The 21,120-nt window shown below is 38.9% G+C and overlaps 1 protein-coding gene across 6 annotated transcripts in view; it reads right to left on the bottom strand.

Annotated features, from left to right (window-relative positions):
• The window catches only part of sytl5 (synaptotagmin-like 5), a 356,011-nt gene that overhangs the window by 34,579 nt on the left and 300,312 nt on the right, over positions 1–21,120 (bottom strand). For 5 of the 6 annotated variants that reach the window (XM_039745076.1, XM_039745077.1, XM_039745072.1 and 2 more), the window contains 5 exons: positions 15,767–15,893; positions 14,665–14,794; positions 12,918–13,021; positions 10,515–10,613; positions 3,277–3,342 (listed from right to left, as the gene is read on the bottom strand). In XM_039745076.1, the coding sequence (XP_039601010.1) occupies positions 3,277–3,342; positions 10,515–10,613; positions 12,918–13,021; positions 14,665–14,794; positions 15,767–15,893 (526 nt within the window). The remainder of the gene's footprint in view (positions 1–3,276; positions 3,343–10,514; positions 10,614–12,917; positions 13,022–14,664; positions 14,795–15,766; positions 15,894–21,120) is intronic. The other variant, XM_039745078.1, reaches the window with a different exon arrangement.

Below are 21,120 nucleotides of genomic sequence, written 5' to 3'. Positions count from 1 at the left end.
TTAAGTTTGGAACCCAGGGCAATCTCCAAGTGATAGGCCTTTACTGCGGCTGTCTTCAGTTGCTGCTTGTTTGTTGGACTTTCTGCCATCAGTTTTGTCTTCAGCAAGTGAAATGTATGTCCAGCTGGGTTGAGGTCAGTTGACTGACTTGGCGTTTGAAGAATATTCCAGTTTTTTGCATTGAAAAGCACTTGGTTTGCTTTCTCTGTATGTTTTGGCTCATTTTCCATCTGCAATGTGAAGTGTTGTCCTATCAGTTTTTCAGCATGTGGCCGACTCTGAGCAGATAGCATAGCCCTGTACACTTCTGAATTCATCCTGGTACTTCTGCCTGCAGTCATATCATCAATAAACACTAGTGACCGACTTCCTTTCACAGCCATGCATGTTCATGCCATGAAACTGCCTCTACCATGTTTCACAAGTGATGTGCTATTCACTGGAACGTTTCTTTTCTTCTCCATACTTTTTTACATTCTGGTATGTATTGATCTTCATTTCCTTTGTCAAAAGGAAATTGTTCCAAAACTGGAAAGGCTTTTAAAAATGTTTCCATGGCAAAGTCTAATCAGTCCTTCTTTTGCTTGAGGCGTACCAGTGGCTGGCACCTTGTTGTAAACCCTCTGTCTTTACTTTCATGTTTTCTTTTGATTGTAGAATTTGGCAATGATAAGTCAACCTCCCAGAGAGTGTTCTTGGTTTGGCTAAATATTGTGAAGGGGTTCTTCTTCACCAAGGACAGAATTCTACAATCATCCAGCACAGTTGCCTTCCATGATTGTCTAGACCTTCTGGTGTTGCTGAGTTCACCAGTGCATTCCTTCTTTTTAAGAATGTACCAAATGGTTGACCTGACCACACCGCATGTTTCTGCTATCTCTCTAAAGGGTTTGTTTTCTTTTTTCAGCCTAAAGATGGTCTGTTTTTACTTGCATGGACAGCTTTTTGGACCTCATATTGAAAGTTCACTGCGACAGCTTCCAAATGCAAATTGCACACTTGGAATCAATTCCAGACCTTTTACTTGCTTAATAGTTAATGAAATAATGAGGAAACTGCTCCCACCAGGCTATGGAACAGCTTTTCAGTTACATTTCCAAATACTTTTTAGTCCTTGGAAATGGGGTTGGGCTATGCAGAAAAATATCTGTCATCCCTAAACGGCTCATATGATATTTTTGCTGAGCTCCTTAAATTAAAGCTCAAAGTCTACACTTCAATCACATAATGATTGCTTTATTTCAAATCCATTGTGGTGGCGGCATACAGAGCCAAAATTATGAAAATTGTGTCATTATGCAAATACTTATGGACTTGACTGTAACTTACTAAAAATAACCCTCAACCATCAGTATAACAGAAAGAACTATTATTGCCATGATACGGACCTTATATAGCTTTTGTGAGAGGTAGACAAAATGGAGGGATGACACACAGCTTTTAATATGAGAATGCTGCATTGGTATGAGTAAGAGAGAGCATAGACTTTTCTGAAGATGCATCGAAAAAACATGCTGTCCGAGGAGCACCACCTAAAATGATTGCGCCACAAAGTTGCAAACTTTTTAAAAAAAAAAGTCTTAGTTGGATTAAGGACAATGGGCTCCTTTAATTACAGGGACACCTCTCTCCTGGTTAGACTGCAGCGAAGCTTGCTTTTACAGACATTGATTTGAATCAATCAGGTTGTATGTTTTCCTATACTTTTGATTCTAGTATTTGATGCCTGGATTCTCTCCAAATAAGAATAAGTAACAGTTAAATTAAAATTTGAATATAACCTCACTCAAACATGCCTTATTTATTGATATCATCTGCCTCAGTGTGCTTGTTCAAGTGATTTATTTATTTATGTTTACTTCTTTCAAAGGTACCAACCGGGAAAACCAAAGGATAAAAGAGCCCTAACAGGAGAAACTCCCAGCCTTGTTGGAGTATGCCTTGCATGGTTTTTCAGGTATGAACTGTGTTCAATCTGTTAGAACTGTGCAGCCATATTAGAGGTAACGATGAGGTTGCCGGCCTCTGACCCTTGCTAAGGTACTGAAGCTGTGGTAGCTAGCCTCGGCCATATATTCTAGGTAGTGATCTGAGATGTCCTAGCGGGGTTACAACTCTGTAGTGGCTCGTGTTAAAGAATTCTGAAGTGTTCTTCTTCCAGAGGATCGGACCAGGGGCCGCAATTGTCCCTTGGATTCTGTTGAGGTACTCCAACTTGTATTTGATCTGGAACGTGGCAGGGGGAGTGAGAGGTCCTCAGCCACTGTTGTGATGAGTGAATGTGACATACTGTAGGCAAGTACTAAGGGGTGTACATGTAAATCAAGGCTAATAATTTAGCCATCCCCAGCATGAACTTGTCCACCAATATAAAAAGAACCTTAGAAGTTACAGTACCTTTCATAAACACTTTTACACAGCCAAATAATGAAGGTTTGAACATAACATTCAATTTCAGTTATACTGTAGATTCTGATCCCAGTTATTGCATTGCACATTCTGAACAATCACATGCGCTGAAATTTTTTTGTGTTACAATTCTCTTTAACTTACCTGTTGCTGAATATGTTACAGGATGATAAGTGTTAAAGTAATGCACAATATTTATTAAGATTATTTTTGAGGCTGTGGCTACCAGAGGCATCTGGAGGCTACGATTTATGCCAATGGAGAAGACTGGCAGTGCACCCAAAATTTTACACACAATCTATCCACTGCTTCATTTTTTTCAGTCTTTTAAAATCAGCAAATCAATAGTGAGTGAGCATTAAAGGAAATACATCATGTTTAAATATGAAATTAATACTGTGAGATTCAATGTACAGTTTGAGCAGGGGTGTCCAGTTAAACTCAACTCCATTCTCCAAACATCAGGCTCAAGAGTCAGACTGAAACAAGTGGCTAAAATCCTTGGGTTTAAATTAAAATAACTTTCCTAAAATTATTTATTCAGAATTGTTTGCAGTATTAATTGAACTGCAAAAAGAAAAAAAATCATCCTGTGCAACACAGTCATTTGTTTTAACATTTAGTATTGCTTTATGACTTGACTTATCCTGGAGGTGATGCAAATACCTGATGAGATGGGTTTATCGGATGTATGTCTGGCAAATATGAACATTCCATGGCAAAGAAAGAGACAATCAGGGGAACACACCATTACTGATTTGTAAAAAGAAATGAACACACATATCATGGAGACCAACACAGTCCTAAAGGAGCTAAAACAGACAAGTGAGATGGAGAGGAGACAATGAGAAAAGCAGAGGAACTCACAGTTTCTGCGTCAAAGTCAGGAACATTTAGGTAACTCCATTTTCGTTCGGAGCCAGACTGAGCAGTCTTACATCAAGAGCAAAGATTTAAGGAGGCAGAAGCAGAAAGAAGAAATCAGAAAGACAGAGGAATAACATGGAGAAAGAAAGCATTTGGTACTAGAGAGCATTAGGGTGGAGATCACAGTGTGTACTATCACAAGGCACTTTACAGAGCAAATAGGATTTACAACATATTATTGAAAAAGTCACGAAAACAACAAATAAAGTCAAAAAAACAGTAGAACAAATCAAAGGAGGATGAAATATTGACCAGCACCAAGGGAGAACCTAGATGGGGTGTGATGTTAAGAATACAGAATTCTGCACTGTGGAAAAGAAAGATATCATTAGAGTTGCAGATCTTGTGAGTCTTTGGTTTGGAGGGTCATTACGGTCATGTGTATAAAGTACAGTGAAACTCCTACCTCCAGGTGCGAATCAACATACAACACAGTGTCATGACCCACCAAGATTAATGGACTTTAACTGAGCCCCTTGCAGTCACCCATGACTGCTACATTGATGACGAATCAAGTATCCACTGTACTGCATTTTTCACGGTGTATGGCTTAGTTTATTCGGCTAATCAGAATAATATCAGGAGACAGAGACATTCAAGTTGGTATGTCTGATTTTTTTAACATAAAATAATTTTTCAGAAAGCATTTGATAAGGTGCCACATGAGAGAATGGGCATCAAATTAAAAGAAGTGGGAGTTCAGTATGTAGTGTGCTCAGGGGTGCAGAATCGAGCATATACACACGCTTAACACAGGAAGCAGATGGTTAAGGTAAGAGGAACCTTTTCAGAATTGGCTGATGTTAGAAGTGGTGTTCCACAGGGGTCAGTTTTAGGGCTGCTACTGCTTTTAATACATATAAACGACTTGGACAGGAATATAACTAACAAGCTGGTTAAGTCTGCAGATGATACCAACCTAGGTGGACTGGCAAAAAATCTTGAATCCACAGAATCATTATAGAGGGATTTGGACAGCATACAGGCCTTTGTGGCAGATTAAACTTAATGGCATTTAATGTAAAGTATTACATACTGGAAGTAAAATTGTTAGGTTTGAATACATACTGGGTGGTCTGAAAATTGATAGTTCACCTTATGGGAAGGATTTAGGAGTTGTAGTGGACTCTATGCTATCAACTTCTGGTGGTTAGAAGCCATTAAGAAGGCAAACAGAATGTTAGGTCATATAGCACGATGTGTGGAGTACAAGACCAAGGATGTTAAGCTCAAGCTTTATACACAGCAGTGGTGAGGCCTCATCTGGAGTACTGTGTGCTGTTTTGATCTCCAGGTTACAAAAAGGACATAGCAGCGCTAGAAAAGGTCCAGAGAAGAGCGACTAGGCTGATTCCAGGGTTACAGGGGTTGAATTATGAGGAAAGATTAAAAGAGCTGAGCCTTTACAGTTTAAGCAAAAGAAGATTAAGAGGTGACATGATGGAAGTGTTGAAAATTACGGCGGGAATAAGTACAGTGGATCGAGACTATCATTTTAAAATGACTTCATCAAGAACACAGGGACACAGTTGGAAGCTTGTTAATGGTACGTTGTGCACATATATTAGGAAGTTTTTCTTCACAAGGAAACCAGAGACACGTGAAGTAAGTTACCAAGTAGTGAAGAATGTGCACAGTAGAATTTTAAGGACGCCGAAAACTCAACTTGATGTTATTTTGGAGGAATTAAGTGGACAGGACTGGTGAGCTTTTTTGGGCTAAAGGTCTGTTCCCTTCAAAAATTTTCTAATGTTGTAGTTAAGTATAATAATATATAAAAAAACTAATTATTGACCTATAAATGTGTTTAAGAATGGGCTATGAACCTTGCCATTTGGAATAATCACCTAACCTACATTTTTCTCCTGCAGATGTTTTCCTATAGTCTACCTAAATGTTTCTGTATACATTTCATTTTAAGCAGTCTGGCTTAGCTAAATGTATCTGGCTTTCTTGCTTTATTAAATGCAATTGTGAATAAGAATTCTCTTGTCCTTGTGACACTGAGCAATAAAGAAACTAAACTAAGCATTCAGTGGAAGGCAGAGGATTGTCCCAGAGGTATGGAAAAGCTCCTCTGCATTTTGATTTCAGTGCTATTCTAACATATTCAAAGTGTAAAGACAAATCTGAACATGAAACAGCATATAATACAGAAATAACAGATGAGGTGCAGGATGCGGCCTAAGGGCATGTCACTGACTCCATTTGACATCTGAAGGCTTCAGAGGAAATGGCACACACTGAGGAAGATAAACACGGTAAAGCAGATTTGCAGCGATAAGAGTTTAGCAAACTCCAATATCTAAGCAACTTAAAATCAACACTTCAGAATCTCATCTTCAACCAGAGAGATATTGTTCATTATAAGAATCAAGTTTCTTTGCTGACAACAGGAACTTCTGTATATTGTCTCTGTGAAGGGCTTTGTGAGGCTGCATGAAAAAGCAAAATATGTTGAGGAAAAATGTCCTTTTATTTTCTTGCTGTTACTCTGAGAATTCTTTAAGCGCTGTAATTAATAATTTTGTGAACACGTACTTAAGACAGCATTGGAGCGAATAAAAAAAAGAACAAATCAGCCAGCATTAAGTTTGGACTTGAGCTTTAGGGAATTTTGCCGGAGCGAAAGAAGCATTGCACATAATGAAAAAATTGAAGCAATTCTTTAGTCATCTAGAAAACAAATACTCCCCAAAGGGGTCCGACTGCAGCTCTCTGGCATACTTTTGATGGAAGACTCAGCTCAGGCTGAGCGTGGATTCTGCTGAGGGTACAACAAATGAGGAAAGGACACTCATCCAACTTCAAAGAGCAGCATGAGGGAAAAGACAGATACAAAATGTACAAAACACAAGGCCCATTTTGGGAATACAAACTGTTGATGTGTTGTAGTTTGGGCTGCAGAATGGTGCAGTGGCATAGTGGTTAGCACTACATCTTATGAGAATGAACTTAAGATGGACTGGCTTGCTTCGCTGTCAGTTTAGAGTTTTCATATTCTCCCCGTATTTGTGTACATTTTTCTTTCCTTTGATATTCCAAAGCTCTGTGTGTTAGGTTCACTGGTGCCTCTAAACTGGGTACCTCATATCTGTGTATATCAGTGTGTGTGTGTGAATGGGCTAACTCCCTAACTAATGTCCCTCTGCGGCCCAAAGCTAGTTTACACAGAATCAGGAAATGCATGGAGATGAATTTTATAGTCCTATTAAATCATGAACCTTTTACAGATTACTCTATCAGATGCAGCAAAGTCCATGCCAGATGGGTTATCGAAGTGTCAGACCTTCTCCTTAAACTGCCTGCCTGGAGGTCACAAAGCTCATGCAGCACCTGATGTGATCATTTTCTGTTGCACTTCCTTGGGAGTTTCTTTATTTTTCAAAAGACGGCCTGCGTATTTAAATATTTGTTTTGAGAGGCATTTAAAGACGGCATATGGAGCTGATACACCTTTGTGTTCTTATTCTTATTATTTCCTTTTAACTGATTCATTTGGGGCTCGATTCCAAAGTGTTTGTGCGTATGTTCTTCTCCCCCCCATGCGTGTCCACGTAGGTTTCTTCTTTGTTTACCAGTCAAGACATGAAGAGCATTAAATGAACGGAAGCCCCTAAAGTGACCACTGTAACTGAGAGTTGTGTGTTAGGCAGTGAGTCATGACAAACTCCAGCCCCCAGTAAAGTGGTTTGATGAATATCAATGTTTTATTTGATATTGTTATTGTTGCCCGGAGAACAAATGTGCTGCTCAGGTTTTCAATTTGAAGAGAAGTGACAAGACGGGGTGTATAGCTGGTGGTTTAAAAAAAGGTAAACTTGAAAAACTAAAGGCATCCACAGTTAGCCACAATAACAAACGTCATTTCAAGCATCATCTTCTATGCAACTGTAGCAATGCCACATATGGGGTGGTCCTGTTTAGCGTTGTGTCTGATATTACTTCCCAGATGCCAGATGCAGATGGGATGTCAATGTGGGGTCTGTGTCTTTAAACGAGGTTTGCATGGATGTGGAAGGGCTTTTAGAAATTGTCATTTTTATCTATTTGTATGCACTGCAAATATAAAAAAACAGAAGTGGAGGATACAGTTGGCCTTTTTGAAGTTCCAATCATTTTACCAACTTCTGCAGCGGAGAGGGCATTTATGAAACTGCAAGAAATTGTTGGAAGGGTTTACCCTGCTATCAGTTACCAGAGACTGCAGTGAGCATTTGTGCCATACCTACCTGCGATGCTCTTCAGGGGAGAGACACACCTCACTAAACATCATCTTAAGGCGGGTGATAGGACTGTGCGGGTATATCCTTGATTCAGAAAGCTTACACAAGAGGGCAATCCATGACGTCTTTTAAACCAGATAAACTGTTTATTTCACCGATTTATTTTTACAGTAAAGAATTTCCAGACTATGTATATCGTGTGGAGGTGCACATCTTATACTGTATGTTTGCTGTTGTTTGTCATTGTTGTCTGTGTAAATAGCTACATATATTTTGGTGTTTCGATGTTATTTAAACATTTCCTGGTGTGACTGGTTGGTAGGGGTTAGGTGTGGGTCTAATTCCATCCCTCCCTCATTTCTTAAATCTGTCTCTCTCAAAAGTCAGAGTTGACTACAGCACTTATCCAGCTCAGGGCAAGTGTGACTTGGTGCTTATCTTGGCAGCACATGGCAGAAGGCAGGTGAACCAGTCCTGGCAGTGCATCAGTCCATTACAAGGCATGTTGAAAAGGACACACAATCTCTCAATTACATGGAACCATTTATACAGGTCAATGAGCCTAACCTGCATATTAGTAGGGGGACTAAAACCTGAATACCTGGAGGAATCCCTCACTACACGCACTGAACAGTCCCAGAGCCCAGACACATATGAGGTAGCAGCACCAATGACTGTGCCACCATGAATCACAAAATTACTACAAAGCAGACTGGGAGACCGAGCGTCTGAGGAGAACTCGTACAGAGGCATATGTGACATGTTAAAAGTGGGGTCTCAGTTTGGGCTAAGAACTCCGACGAAAAGCATTTTTAAGACTCGATGCTGTTTTAACAATGCAAAACTAACAGCCTTATCACCCTCTGCTGTGTGGAACAATAGAATAACTGGCTCTTAGTTCATAATGTTTATTTAGTTGGAGCGTTAAAAAGCTTATTAGTGTTCCATTCTCAATAATCAGTATATTTCTTATACAGTAACACAGGCTTGAATCTGTTAGTCATTGCTTAGCAGATTGGATGTGACTGCCAAGGAGACATATTGGAGTCATTCTGATTTCTGCGGAACTGTTCAAGTTAAGGGTTAGCTGAAGTGTTGTTTCATTAATGCGCACTCCGGGAACTGCCTTACTTTTCCAATTTGTTTTGGTCAGCATCATCTGTTGGAAGGAAACCAAAAAAAAAACTAATTTCATGTTAAACTTCACGCTGATCTGGAAAAGTTTTTGCTGAGAGTAATCATATTAATACTTCTTTTGGAGTCTACAGCATTTTAATTTAATAAAAGGAAAAGACTAATATTCTGCTAATAAAAGTTGAGTGAACAAGCAAACGAGTTAGGCCAGAGAGAGCAGACGGCCTCATTCTGTGGACGGTTCCCATCCTATGTGCAGCCTAGCATCTTCCTTTCTTGCTTTGTATTTTTCCGTTTGTTAGATTCTAGGTGTGCTGCACTTCTCTTTGAAGTGCTTATTAAACCAAACAATTATCTTTTCATTAAGTTTATTCTGTTTAAAAGAAAAAAAGGTTTAGCTTCTTTTGGTTTTCTCCATATAAAAAGTACTGCTTACAAGGGATGGACATACAAAAGACACATTTTCATGTATCAGTACATTCATTTGTTTTATTAAGCCTCTTATTCAGTTTGAGGTTTTACTGAGCTGCAGCACATCCCGAAAGCAATGGCAACGGAGAGCAATCTCCTTAAAGAATTCCAGCTCACCATTCGTTGTATACAAACAGAATCACACACACAATTACCCAGCAAGACAAACTGGGTGACATCTGCTGACCTGACTGTACCTCTTTGGAGTGTGGGAGGTAACTGGGGTGGTCCATTTAATTCACACTTCAAATCCCTCATTTGTTGGGGTAGAGCCTCTGTTAACTGAATGAAAGAGCGACGGGCGCTCAGCAGGCTCCTGTCAATCATGGAGAATCCACTGCATCCACTGAACAGGATCATCTCCAGACAGAGGAGCAGCTTCAGCGACAGACTGCTGTCACTGTCCTGCTCCACTGACAGACTGAGGAGATCTTTCCTCCCCCACACTATGCGACTCTTCAATTCCACCCGGGGGTGTAAACATTAATATTATATAAAATTATTGTCTGTTATACCTTCATTGTTATCAATCTTTAATTTAATATTGTTCTTTATCAGTATACTGCTGCTGGAGTATGTGAATTTCCCCTTGGGATTAATAAAGTATCTATCTGTCTGTCTATCTGTTAAAGCTCTCCTAGTACTCCAGTTTTGTGAAGGTGTGTGTGCGTTAAGCTAATGTTACCAAAGTCGCCACGTGTGAGTAGGACATGATGGACTGGTGCCTCATTTTGTGCTGTGTTTCTGATGTTGCCCAGATAGGCTGATGTCTCCTATTACCCTGAACTCGATTAGGCAGGTCTGAAAATATTATGTTAGTTAGTGGAGAGAACTCTTCATCCTTAAGTTGATTAAGAGTAACAATAAAGAACGTGACAAAAATGATCAATGTGTAACAATGGATTGAACTTACAACAAGCAGGCCTTGATTGAAAATTTACTTTAAAAACCCTGTACTTCTGAAATGTTAATAAAGCAAATGCCACAGTGATTTTTTTTTTAGCTGAATGTGTACAGTATGACTGCATATTTCAATAAATAATGGGGACACAATTGATTAAATCTCTTTCATATTACTGGTGGAACAGCTGCAAAATCTCAGCTGAAATTCTGAAATAGACGAATTATAGACATTTAAAAACAGAACATTCTCAAGAAAGTGGAGTAAATAAGAGATTCTTTTATAATATTTTGACCTTATTAAGCCAGAAATTCACCCCCCTGCCCTCTTTTTTATTTTTATAACTTGAATTATTTGTGTAAGGGCACATGAATTAGATCACATTTCGTTCATGGGTCACTATCACTTAAGAGGAAAGGAGACGGGCACGAAGTAAAAACCCTTACCATTGACAGCCCACTTGACAGACTGCTTCTGTGAGCAACTGAGCGGCGTCCAGACATTTCCTCGATGTCATCCTCTCTTTCTACTTCTTCCAAGTCCTCCTGAAAACATGAAAACTCATTTGAAACAAAAAACAGCAAAGAGTAATCACCATCATGCTCAATTAATGTTTCCACATGGCCAGCATCTTACATCCTCATATCACAAACACTAGAGATGGCAACCGACCGCTACTGCCATTTCTGCTCTCTAAATTTCCCTGCTGCTTTTCTCTATATATTTTGGCAATGCCCACCCAACTGTTCCTACTGGTCCTTCATCTCTGCATCGGTTTGCTCAGTTTTTTTCTATAGCTATTCCTTTCTAATCTCGTATCCTTCTCTGCCTGCACTTCTTGGCTCTCCATTTTCCCTCTACATAGAAAGTGTCCCCCTCACCCAAGGTACCATTGCAGCGAAGTTGGCTCTACCCTCTCGATATAAACCTGTGGAGTCTTTTCTCTCTCTCTTTTAACTTCATTTTATTAAATAAAGTGGTTCTTCTCTTTTCTGCTCTGTGGATCAACTTGTCAACAAGTTTCACAATCAGTAATTTCCATAATCAAGCTAGTTGGGGCTGGGTGCCTAGAAATTAGAAATGTGCAGACATTTTGTTTTTTTCATAATCCATCTTTTCCTGACCTAGAGTTGCCTCTGTCACCCTCTCTAATAGATGTTCTGGTTCTTCTCTAATTTTCCCCTCTTTCCATTTCTTTTTATATCACTTTTTATCAGTGGCCTGGGGTGAGAGGAGGGCATTAGCTTGCCAGTGTTGTTTTACCTGTTACATTTAAAACAGTTGAAATTTTTCACACTCTTGTGATTTGTTGTATTCACAAAATTTGTGAACAGAAAAATAGAAATACAATCAGTAGAGATGGCTCAAAGTTAGTGATTAGACTGGTTTCAGTTTTGTACCTACACACTAAAAAGTAATGATTCTTCAATGGCACTTTATGCTTCTTTACTGGGTTGTGTGGTTCCTTGTAGCTTTGCTGCTTGACAAAGCGCCATTAAATTCTGGGAAAGGTTCTTTGCATATGAAGTTGATTCTTTGTGTTTTGAAAAACTTCCTAATATGTAGAAAAAAAACTGAAATCCTTAATGTATGGCAGGCTACTGAGTAGGACACTAACAGTTTAAGAAAACCTGTGGTACCATATGCGGCAAGAGTCTTTTTACAATTATAAGCCACTGGTATTTCACAAATCTGTTACCATCAATTAAATTTTTTTTTTCATCTGTAAGAAGCCTGTTACGGATCTAAATAAACAATGGTTCTTTCTGGAACCTTCATGTGGATGGGTCTTTTGGGAACCAAAATTTGTTCCCCTGTGGCATCGCTCTGGAGATCCTCTCCATACATAGGGTGACGATACCTAAAGTCAGAAGCCTGGCTATCATTAGCTGTTTTTTTTTCCAAGTAAAATAAAATCCATCCATCCATCAATTATCTAACCCACTATATCCTAACTACAGGGTCACGGGGGTCTACTGGAGCCAATCCCAGCCAACACAGGGCGCAAAGCAGGAAACAAACCCCGGGCAGGTCGCCAGCCCACCACAGGTAAAATAAAATGATTTTCAGTATTTTTAAACAAGGTAAAATAAAATGATTTTAGTAGTTTTTATAATGTATTAGTGACTCAAGTAAGACGGACAATAAATTAAAGAACCGATCCAAATAGAAACTTTAAGACTGGCTGTTAAAATTCAGTAAGCTATAAAAATCATGGACAAGTTACACTCTGAGAGATCTTTTTCATTTTGTTTCACTTAGTGTTTTATAACGGGCATTCAAGAAAAACAAAACATTTTTGAATTCTTTTACAGCTTCACTTCCGTTCTGTACATTCCTCATTGCTGCCATTTCAGCACACTCATGACACCGCCTTGGGCCTTTAAATCATTAAAAAACGTAAGGTTTATACAAGAGGTCTCACACCACATTGCAGTGGCATGAAATTCTTTGAACTGAAAGGAAATGCGTATTTTTTATGGCCCATTTCCTGCCTGGATTATTTTATGGAAATCCACATCAGCTGCAGGTGTTATGTTTCAAACCGAGGCAGTAAAATAATAAACCTTTCTGTTTTCAACACAGAGGGGATTTTTTGTCATTCTATTTTCTTTTCCAGATTATGTGTGATGCCTTGAATAACTTGGCTCTGTGCATTGTACATATCCGCCAAATATAACAAAGCTGATGGACTGAGAAATTTTCTGCCTGTTTTTGTGAAAGGAGTATAAATAATTTAATCGAGTTGTTCTTTGTTCATGGTCTGATAGTGACTGAGTACAAACAAAATGTACAAAATCTGAATCCCACAAAGACTGGATAAAAAACAGAGTTATGTTCAAACTTACCAAAGGCTCATTCAGATCTCCGGGGACTGATCTACTCCTAACACTCAGTGTGTCATCATTTTCTCCATAGGGTCCAGTGAGGTCTATTTCAGACTTACTGCGGTCTGTAATAAAACATGTAGAAGTGGAGAACACAGCATCAAAACACATTCCACATGCAGACATTTTCTAAACCAGTTAAAGTGGAGTCATTCAAATGGCTACAGGTGGATGGAAGAACTTCATCCTGGACCTATCAGATGTAGACAAGGCAATTCTTACTTTGTAAAGACAACATATAAGAATAAACTAGTTATCAATCTCTACTTTATTTAAAATATCATTGTAATTGATATATCTCTCTACTATAAAAGGAAATCCTGAGATGAGACAAGACTATTTCCATGAGATTTGTTCAACCATATTCAACCACGCACACGGTCCTCTCACCTCTCATTTGAGTGAATGCTTTTGTCAGGCACAGTTCCTGCTCTCTCAGCTCTTATAAATTTTTACATTTTCCTCACTTTAAGATCACAAATGAAGAAGACTTATTATGTCCAAATCTTATTGAAGAATTTAATCCCAAAGGGTTATCAACTGAAGAAATGATTGCACAGGCAATCCTAGCACCAAGAAGTCAAATGAAATAACACAAAAATTGTTGATTGGTTACATGGCAAAATGGTTAAATGTGTATCAATAGAGTATGCTGAAACAATTGGTGGTGATTGTGCTGAAGATGAAAACATCAACTTATAATATCCCGTAGAATATCTACAACCGTTAACACCGTCTGGTCTTCCACCACCTGAATTACAGTTGAAAGAAGGATGTATCCAAGAAAGGTAATGTAGTGCATCTTCTGCGGATAACATTAAACACCAAAGGAGATCTTGATAAGCCATTCGTATTAAAAATATAAAAGTTTCCCGTTAGAATAGATTTTGCAAACACAATTAACAAATCACATTGACAAACATTCGAAAAAGTCGAGAAAAAAGAAATGACATTTACTCATGGGCAGTTATATGCTGCGTTGTCACGATATAAGTCCAAACACAGAATCAAAATTCAATGCGATATTAACTAAAATTTAATTTAAAAAATTGTTGTTACTGAAGTTTTATAGCAAAAGTGTAAGTTTAAAAAGTATTTTTGTGTTAATTTCAAATCAAAACAGAACGAAATCAAAGAATGCAACAAATATCTCTAACGCATCATGAAACATAATTTACTTTCAAATTATTACGTTTAACTATTTTTAATATGGTTAATTAATTGTTGTCCTGTTGCAGTGGGCTGGCGCCTTGCCCCCGCTTGTTCCTGCCTTGCGCCGTGTGCTGGCCGGGATTGGCTCCAGCAGACCCCTGTGACCGTGGGTTGGAGAATGACTGACTGACTCGCTGTAATGTTAAATAGTTAGGTCTATTATGCATATGTAACAATTCCCATGAATTTCCATTCCGCTGGCTTTTGTTCACTCAAGGTTCTCTTTATCAAATATTATGTTTTGATTGAAGATACTTTTACGTGGCATTGATGAATTCCAAAAGTTGTCAGAAAGACTGAGGAATTTTGCCCTCAATAATAAAACCAGAAAAAAAAATCTTAAGGTGGGCATAACTGGTGCTCAGATATACAAGGTATGTGTGATATGAGAAAAAGGCAAACAAAATTACAGTTCAAACAGCAATGGTGTGCAGATACAGAAATGGTAAAATTGCTAAATATTTCTTCAGTGAATAAAACATGAAGAATTCATTACCAGATGAAAGCGAGGTTCTGGAAACAGCAATTGAAGGTGGCCCAGCTGGATGCCTGTACGGTTTATTGGACATGTTCCCAAGATCACTTTCATTTGCAGGAAAGTTGATCCCACTCTCTGCTCCATCAGCCTGAAAGAAAGAAAGAAAGAAAGTCATTGATATTTTTGTCATCAGCACCTTCACTGTGAGACACCTAAATGAAACTAAGAAAAAGAGACACCACTCTCCACAGCAAGTATTTGTTGTGCTTTGAAGTTTTTAAAGCTGCACAGCTCCAATACCACCACAAAAGCATTCCTCTTCTCAAGATACTTTACAGACTATAAGACTATTAAAAAAAACATGAAAAGAAATACACACACACATACAGCAAGTACATGAAATGTACCACTGGACATTGCAAGAAGACCTGACAGGTTTTACCCAGAAAGAGTCAAGAGGAGCGATACAAACTCAGCACAGTTATGTCATACAATTTCAAAACAGAATACATAGCGATAATGATAGACAAACGAACAGTCAGTTAATAAAGACGCTGTATTGATGAGTGCACCTACAAAATAACACTACAAATGAAAATGATTTTTTCTTAAATCATTGTAATGTTAAAAAGCATCATAAACTTCCTCTTAAAACTGGTCATTAATTTACAGGTATATCCAAAGTAGCATGTTAATTCTTTGTAATCAACGTGCTCCCGACTCACTCATGGAACCCTAAATAGTTCTTAAATTAACACTTCTTACCACTACTTCAGTAAAGATAGATGGCAGACAAAGCACAACAAATTCAGGTCGCAATAATTTTCTAACACTTTAGAATAACAGATTTATATCTGAGATTATAGATTTTATTACTCGCTAATTGATGTTCACTCATGTCAGAGCTGTTTAGACGTTTTAATTAAACTTACATGGGATACAAAAAGAAAAACACAAGCAAATTTGCAAAGTTTATGGAGAAAGTGACCGGGTAGCAGATCCTGGTCTCTAGGACAGTAAGGTAGCAGACACCTATAAATGATTAACTCTCCCTTGAGCTTTGCTTTTGCATCTGTCTGCTATTCTGGATTGTATTACACCAATTTTATTAAAAGCTTACCCTTCTGCTGGTACCAGAAGCAGAGCTGCGTATGCTTGGTGTTGCTGATCTTCCTGGAGATGGTGTTGGTCTCAAGTTATTGGGGACTCCTTGCACTCCAGAAGGGTCTACTGCAAAAATGCTACCTCTGAAAAACAGAGAGAGGCAAACTTGTGGATGACGTTTAGACACAGACAGGCTCCTGATTTGATTTTTTTTTTGTTTTGAATATTCTGAAGTCCCTCATGTTTAATATATTTAATTGCATTCACACAGACACCATAAAATAGATCACCCCTATAGTGATGAACTACAGCATTTAAGTCAAAATTGGGACTGTTATGCATTGAAATAAATGTAATAATGATTGGTAGTATTCCCAGGCAGCAGGGGGCGCCACAGTGGGGTTAAGAGATACCTTGGACAAGTGGTTACAGAAAACATTCTTCGTAAAAAGACTACGTGCAGTTAACATAACTTCTGGCCTCAATATCTATCATTGAATATCTGCCGTCATCAGCCACAAATTACCTAACATAACAGGGACAGTTACTGTGTGTGGCAACTTTTCTAATCTTATTAGTCCATTTCAACTGATGAGGTCAAGTATAAAAATGAGCAATTCAAATGTTCCATACTACACACACACAGTTTAGTTTCACAAAACTTTCCCAATGGCCACTCAGTTCAGATGGCAGACTAGTTACAGAAAATGCATAATTATGTCCCATGCCACTGTAAATGAATACTTTACTCACATATACTTGAATGTATTCAAACAAATCTGCACTTATTCTTAGGTGAGGTATGCAGACTTTGTCTTGCGTATACTTGTGGGCCCTCATTTTCCTTGTAAGCTATAAAGTCTAGTCCACTCTAATCCTGATGAACGTGTGAGGAAGGGACATCCGCAGTGACCTGATATTTTACTATGACATCTACCGTTCAGCTAGCCGAGTCAGCAAATCACTTAAACTGTACGACAGGTACAATAGCACAGCTATATATACTGCCTTCATGTTATGGCAGTACAATTCAGTAAGCTTATTTCACAAATATGACAGCTTTCAAATGAAGATTGATATTGCACTATCACAACTTAGAAATGGGATAGGAGAAAAAAAACATTAAATGCATGGACCCAGTGGCTCAAACATTAAAAATGTAAAGTGAGGAACTGGATCCTATCGTCAGTGAAAAATGTTCAAGACCAAGCAAGCAGGTTTTGAAGAAAAAAAAAAACTGCATTTAGAAGAATAATGGCTGAGAAAGGTGAAGTTTTACCCATAAGCTGAATCAAAAAAAGTCTGTGGTCTACTGTCATGACAGTAGAAGTATCATCAGAAGTGCAAGACAAGGGAAATTATTACCTGTATGTCTCACCAATATGCAACACATCACCACTGTCCAGTGACATGATCAACAGGAATGTAGTAACTCAATTTCATTTTAAAGATAATACACTTCTGCTTGTTTTATTTCTGCCTCAGTGTTAACTCTTTGTTTTCTCGATGATATATTAGATCAATTTAGCTGTGGGTTCGCTAAACACGTTTTATATACTGAAAGATCTCCTGTTTTTGTAAAATGTTTAGGTGTTATGTCATTTTTATTGCTTTGGTTACTAAAGCCATAGGGTATCTTAACATAACAGTTGACATAAAGTCAGAATCCATTAAAACAAAATCCTCCAGCGTTATAATGGAATTGGAACAAAGAGAGCATCCTATTAACTGAGCTTACCCTTTCAGTCAGCTGGTTGATTCGGTGGGCTTTTCTTGAAGTGATGTTACTAGCCCAGCACATCACAGTGTAGAAAATCTCAATGGCCACCACAGAGGGATAGAAGATGTAAAGGATGTCACTTCCTACACTAAAGGAATACAGTCTTCTAAGAAAAATATTCTGCTTTGCCCTTTCTTATATAGTTGCTGTGTAGTACAAGACCAGTCCAACCTGTCGTTAATGTGGACCGCCAACTACTTGTAGGAGTGGACCACCACCATAGTGAATGGACATAGAGGCTCTCTGGTAGAGCAAAAGTCAATAACCAGTTCCTTGGTTTTGCTGATATTAAAATGCGGAAAATTCTCTTTGCACCAAGAAACATAGACTCCAATACTCTGCATCCTCCACTCCAATCTTTGTCAGATTAGCAAACTGCAGTGATTCCAACACAAGGGTGGTCTAACAAAAGAGAACTTATATAGTCCAGGACCAGTCTCTCAAAGGTCTTCATGATGTGAGACGTACGTGCCACTGGTCCGTAATCATGCCTTCTTTGGAACTGGAGCAATACAGGATATTTTTCATAGCAGCGGCACTTTCAGAAGCCTTAGGAGCAGACTTGCACCAGGTTATAGACAGTCAGGCACTGTATGCTACTTCTGCTTTACCAGCTTCCAAATCCCATTACTTCAGACTGTCATTTCTTCCACAAAAAATGAGAGCATTGCTAACATTACGACTCAGGAGAAGGGCTGGAGAGCGTTTCCTGCACTGACTTGAAACACCATTTTATTTGGCACATTTTTGTAATGCCCCTTTTTTTCCCCTCAGCATTTGCAGTCCAGATATTTTCAGATGTGCTCAGTGATAATGGGATTCAGGTTATTCGGACCAAAAGCCCATTTCAGTATTTGCAGCATTAAAAGATGGTAGAGTAAAAATGTATTTCCGTCTATTGTACTTCCAATTTATTAGGCCAGATCGCTGGGCATACGTATAATATGGCTAAATTACACAAAAAGTAACATTCGGCAAAAAACACATAAAAGGGTGAGTGTATAAAGCTTAAGTTACCTTGGTTTCATTGCTTGCAAAGCTAATCTGACAAATGCCTGCTGATCCCACTAAATGCAAATATCAGGAAGTCACAAAACCTCCTAAATACTTCAATGAGCTTAATGATTCACGAGCTTAATAAGGTCCAGTGAACTCCATCATAATCATACACTAAATAGCCAATACTGATTGCATTCAATGCAAATGAGTTTTTATGCGTATTGTATTAGCCTTTAGGTCATCGTTTTCTATCAATTGTGTTTTTTCAGTCTGTTCCCTAACAGTCATCCCTGCCTTCTGTTACCACCTAATCAGGCTCGTATTATAAAGTACGGGGGCGAGTCTTTTAGCCCTCACTTACTTCAGTACACCTCCAAAGCCACTACAGTTAAAATATTCATAAAAAGTGGGAGGTGCGCTAAACTCACTAAACATCGTTCTCAGGCGCCAGTCTTCTTGAAAAATGCAGTTTTGACTTTCTGTACAGTTTACCTAGCTTCAGTAAGAAACGCCATTGTTAGTTATTTATAATAGCTCTCATTATAAAGGTGCTTCATACATGTGTTAGGCTTTTAACTCTTTATAAGTTACTCTGCAGGATTTATTGTTTCAAATAACACAGCACATGAATTAAATCATAAAATCTATTGTGGCCACTAGAGGGCATCACAGACCACCCCCCTATAAACCACAGACACACTGAAACGGACTACATTCCTTGATTCAAAATGACCTTTTTTTATTACACAATAATTCCTCTCCCAACTCCGACCCCTGTGTGGACAGAGGCATTCCCTTTTATTGCGGACCCAGAAACACTTCTGGTGTCAAGAAGGAAGCATTCCCATGTCAGGTAGAAGTCCGAAATATAAGAACAGCTCTCACCAGCAGCTCCCCCCGTTAGGATCCACAGAGCCCAGCAGGGCTACCCCACAGGACAGCAACTCCCAGTACGCCCTGCAGGCAGATGAATGGGCATATTGGCCCAGGAATGGTGCCACCCAGCATGTTGGGGGAGCATAAACTCTTGGGGAGGTTGTCTCCTTGTCTCCATGCACTACACTGCCCCCTCTTGCCAGGTAAGATCAGCCCACTACTGTTGTCCGTTACACTGTTTTTAGAAAGATTAAATGCTGCAGATCTTCTAATGGCATGTTTTAATCTACTAAGGAAAACTCATGTTACCTTTTAGCAGCATTCCACCATTTTACTTAAAAGAGTGCTACACAGGGTGAAAAACTGAAGGGAAGCAGAGAAAGCGGGTGGTAAATAAAGCAATGAGCAAAAAAAAAAAAAAGATGGTGGACATTTCTAAAAAGAAGACCCACATTTTAGAGTAGAGCATGCTGTTTGAGGAGGTAAAGTAATGGATGTCTGATCAACTTTCTGTCCTTTTAATTTCTTACTTGTCTAATTTTTGATGTGCTCCCCTTTAAGGCAATTTGGGCTTTTTACTTTTTAATGTTGATTACACTTTCAATTTTCTGCTTCACGGTTTATTAACATTTGTACTACAGAGATCATCATGCAAAGATTAAAGTTATCCTATTATTAACAATCTTGAAATCAAGTTAGTAGTAATAAAAAAATACATAGCTTAATTAGTAACAGCATAAATAATGGCGGTGGCACAGTGGGTAGCACTGCTGCCTTGCTGTATGGAGACCCTGGTTCGCTTCCCGAGTCCTCCCTGTGCGGAGATTGCATGTTCTCCCTGTGTCTGAGTGGGTTTCCTCCCACAGTCCAAAGACATGCAGGTTAGCTGCACTGGCAATTCTAAATTGTCCGTAGTGTGTGGTTGGTGTGTGGGTGTGCACCTGCGGTGGGCTGGCACCCTGCCCGGGGTTTGTTCCTGCCTTGCTCCCTGTGCTAGCTGGGATTGGCTCCAGCAGACCGCCGTGACCCTGTGTTAGGATATAGCGGGTTGGAAAATTACTGACTAACTGATAAACAAAGGCTTTCACTTTTAAGACCAATGTAGCACTTCGATCTCCATCCACCAAAAAAAAAGGACAAACTCCACGCAGGTACTACTACTACTTCTAACTGTAGTGTATAGTAACTTATTTCACATGTCTCTTCTTTTTTGTGAAGAAGTACCTCCTAATGTTATGGAGAGATTTATTCTTGACCAGCTTCTTCTACAATTTCTATGCCCCAGTGTACTTGTGGATAAAAATCTAAAGTCCAGATGATTAATAAAAGTGTTGAACCTCAGTGATAAATTACAATCCCTCTCTGGTTTCTCTTCCTACTTAACTGTACTACTCTCGTACTGTGCAAAAGTGTTTCTTAGAATTGATTGAAAAGCCTTTTTGTCAGCCTGGGAACATTCATGTAACATAAACATTGCCTGAAGATAAATCACCAGCAAGGAGCAAAGATGGGACAAAGAACCCAGCAGCATTAATAAGCAAAGGAGCAACAGAACAGTGGGATGCATATCTGGTGCTATTAGAGTACAAAGTGCTCATTATATAGATTTGGGTTTCCACAAGTAGTATCATACAGTGCATGTGTGACTTGATGCTTTCAAAGTAAGCATATATCCAAGCCCAGTCCCAGACCCTGAATGTAGCATTAGTACAGAG

The sequence above is a fragment of the Polypterus senegalus genome, chromosome 2, assembly GCF_016835505.1.
Source record: "Polypterus senegalus isolate Bchr_013 chromosome 2, ASM1683550v1, whole genome shotgun sequence".
Taxonomy (NCBI): domain Eukaryota; kingdom Metazoa; phylum Chordata; class Cladistia; order Polypteriformes; family Polypteridae; genus Polypterus; species Polypterus senegalus.
This window is presented reverse-complemented; position numbering and strand designations above follow the sequence as displayed.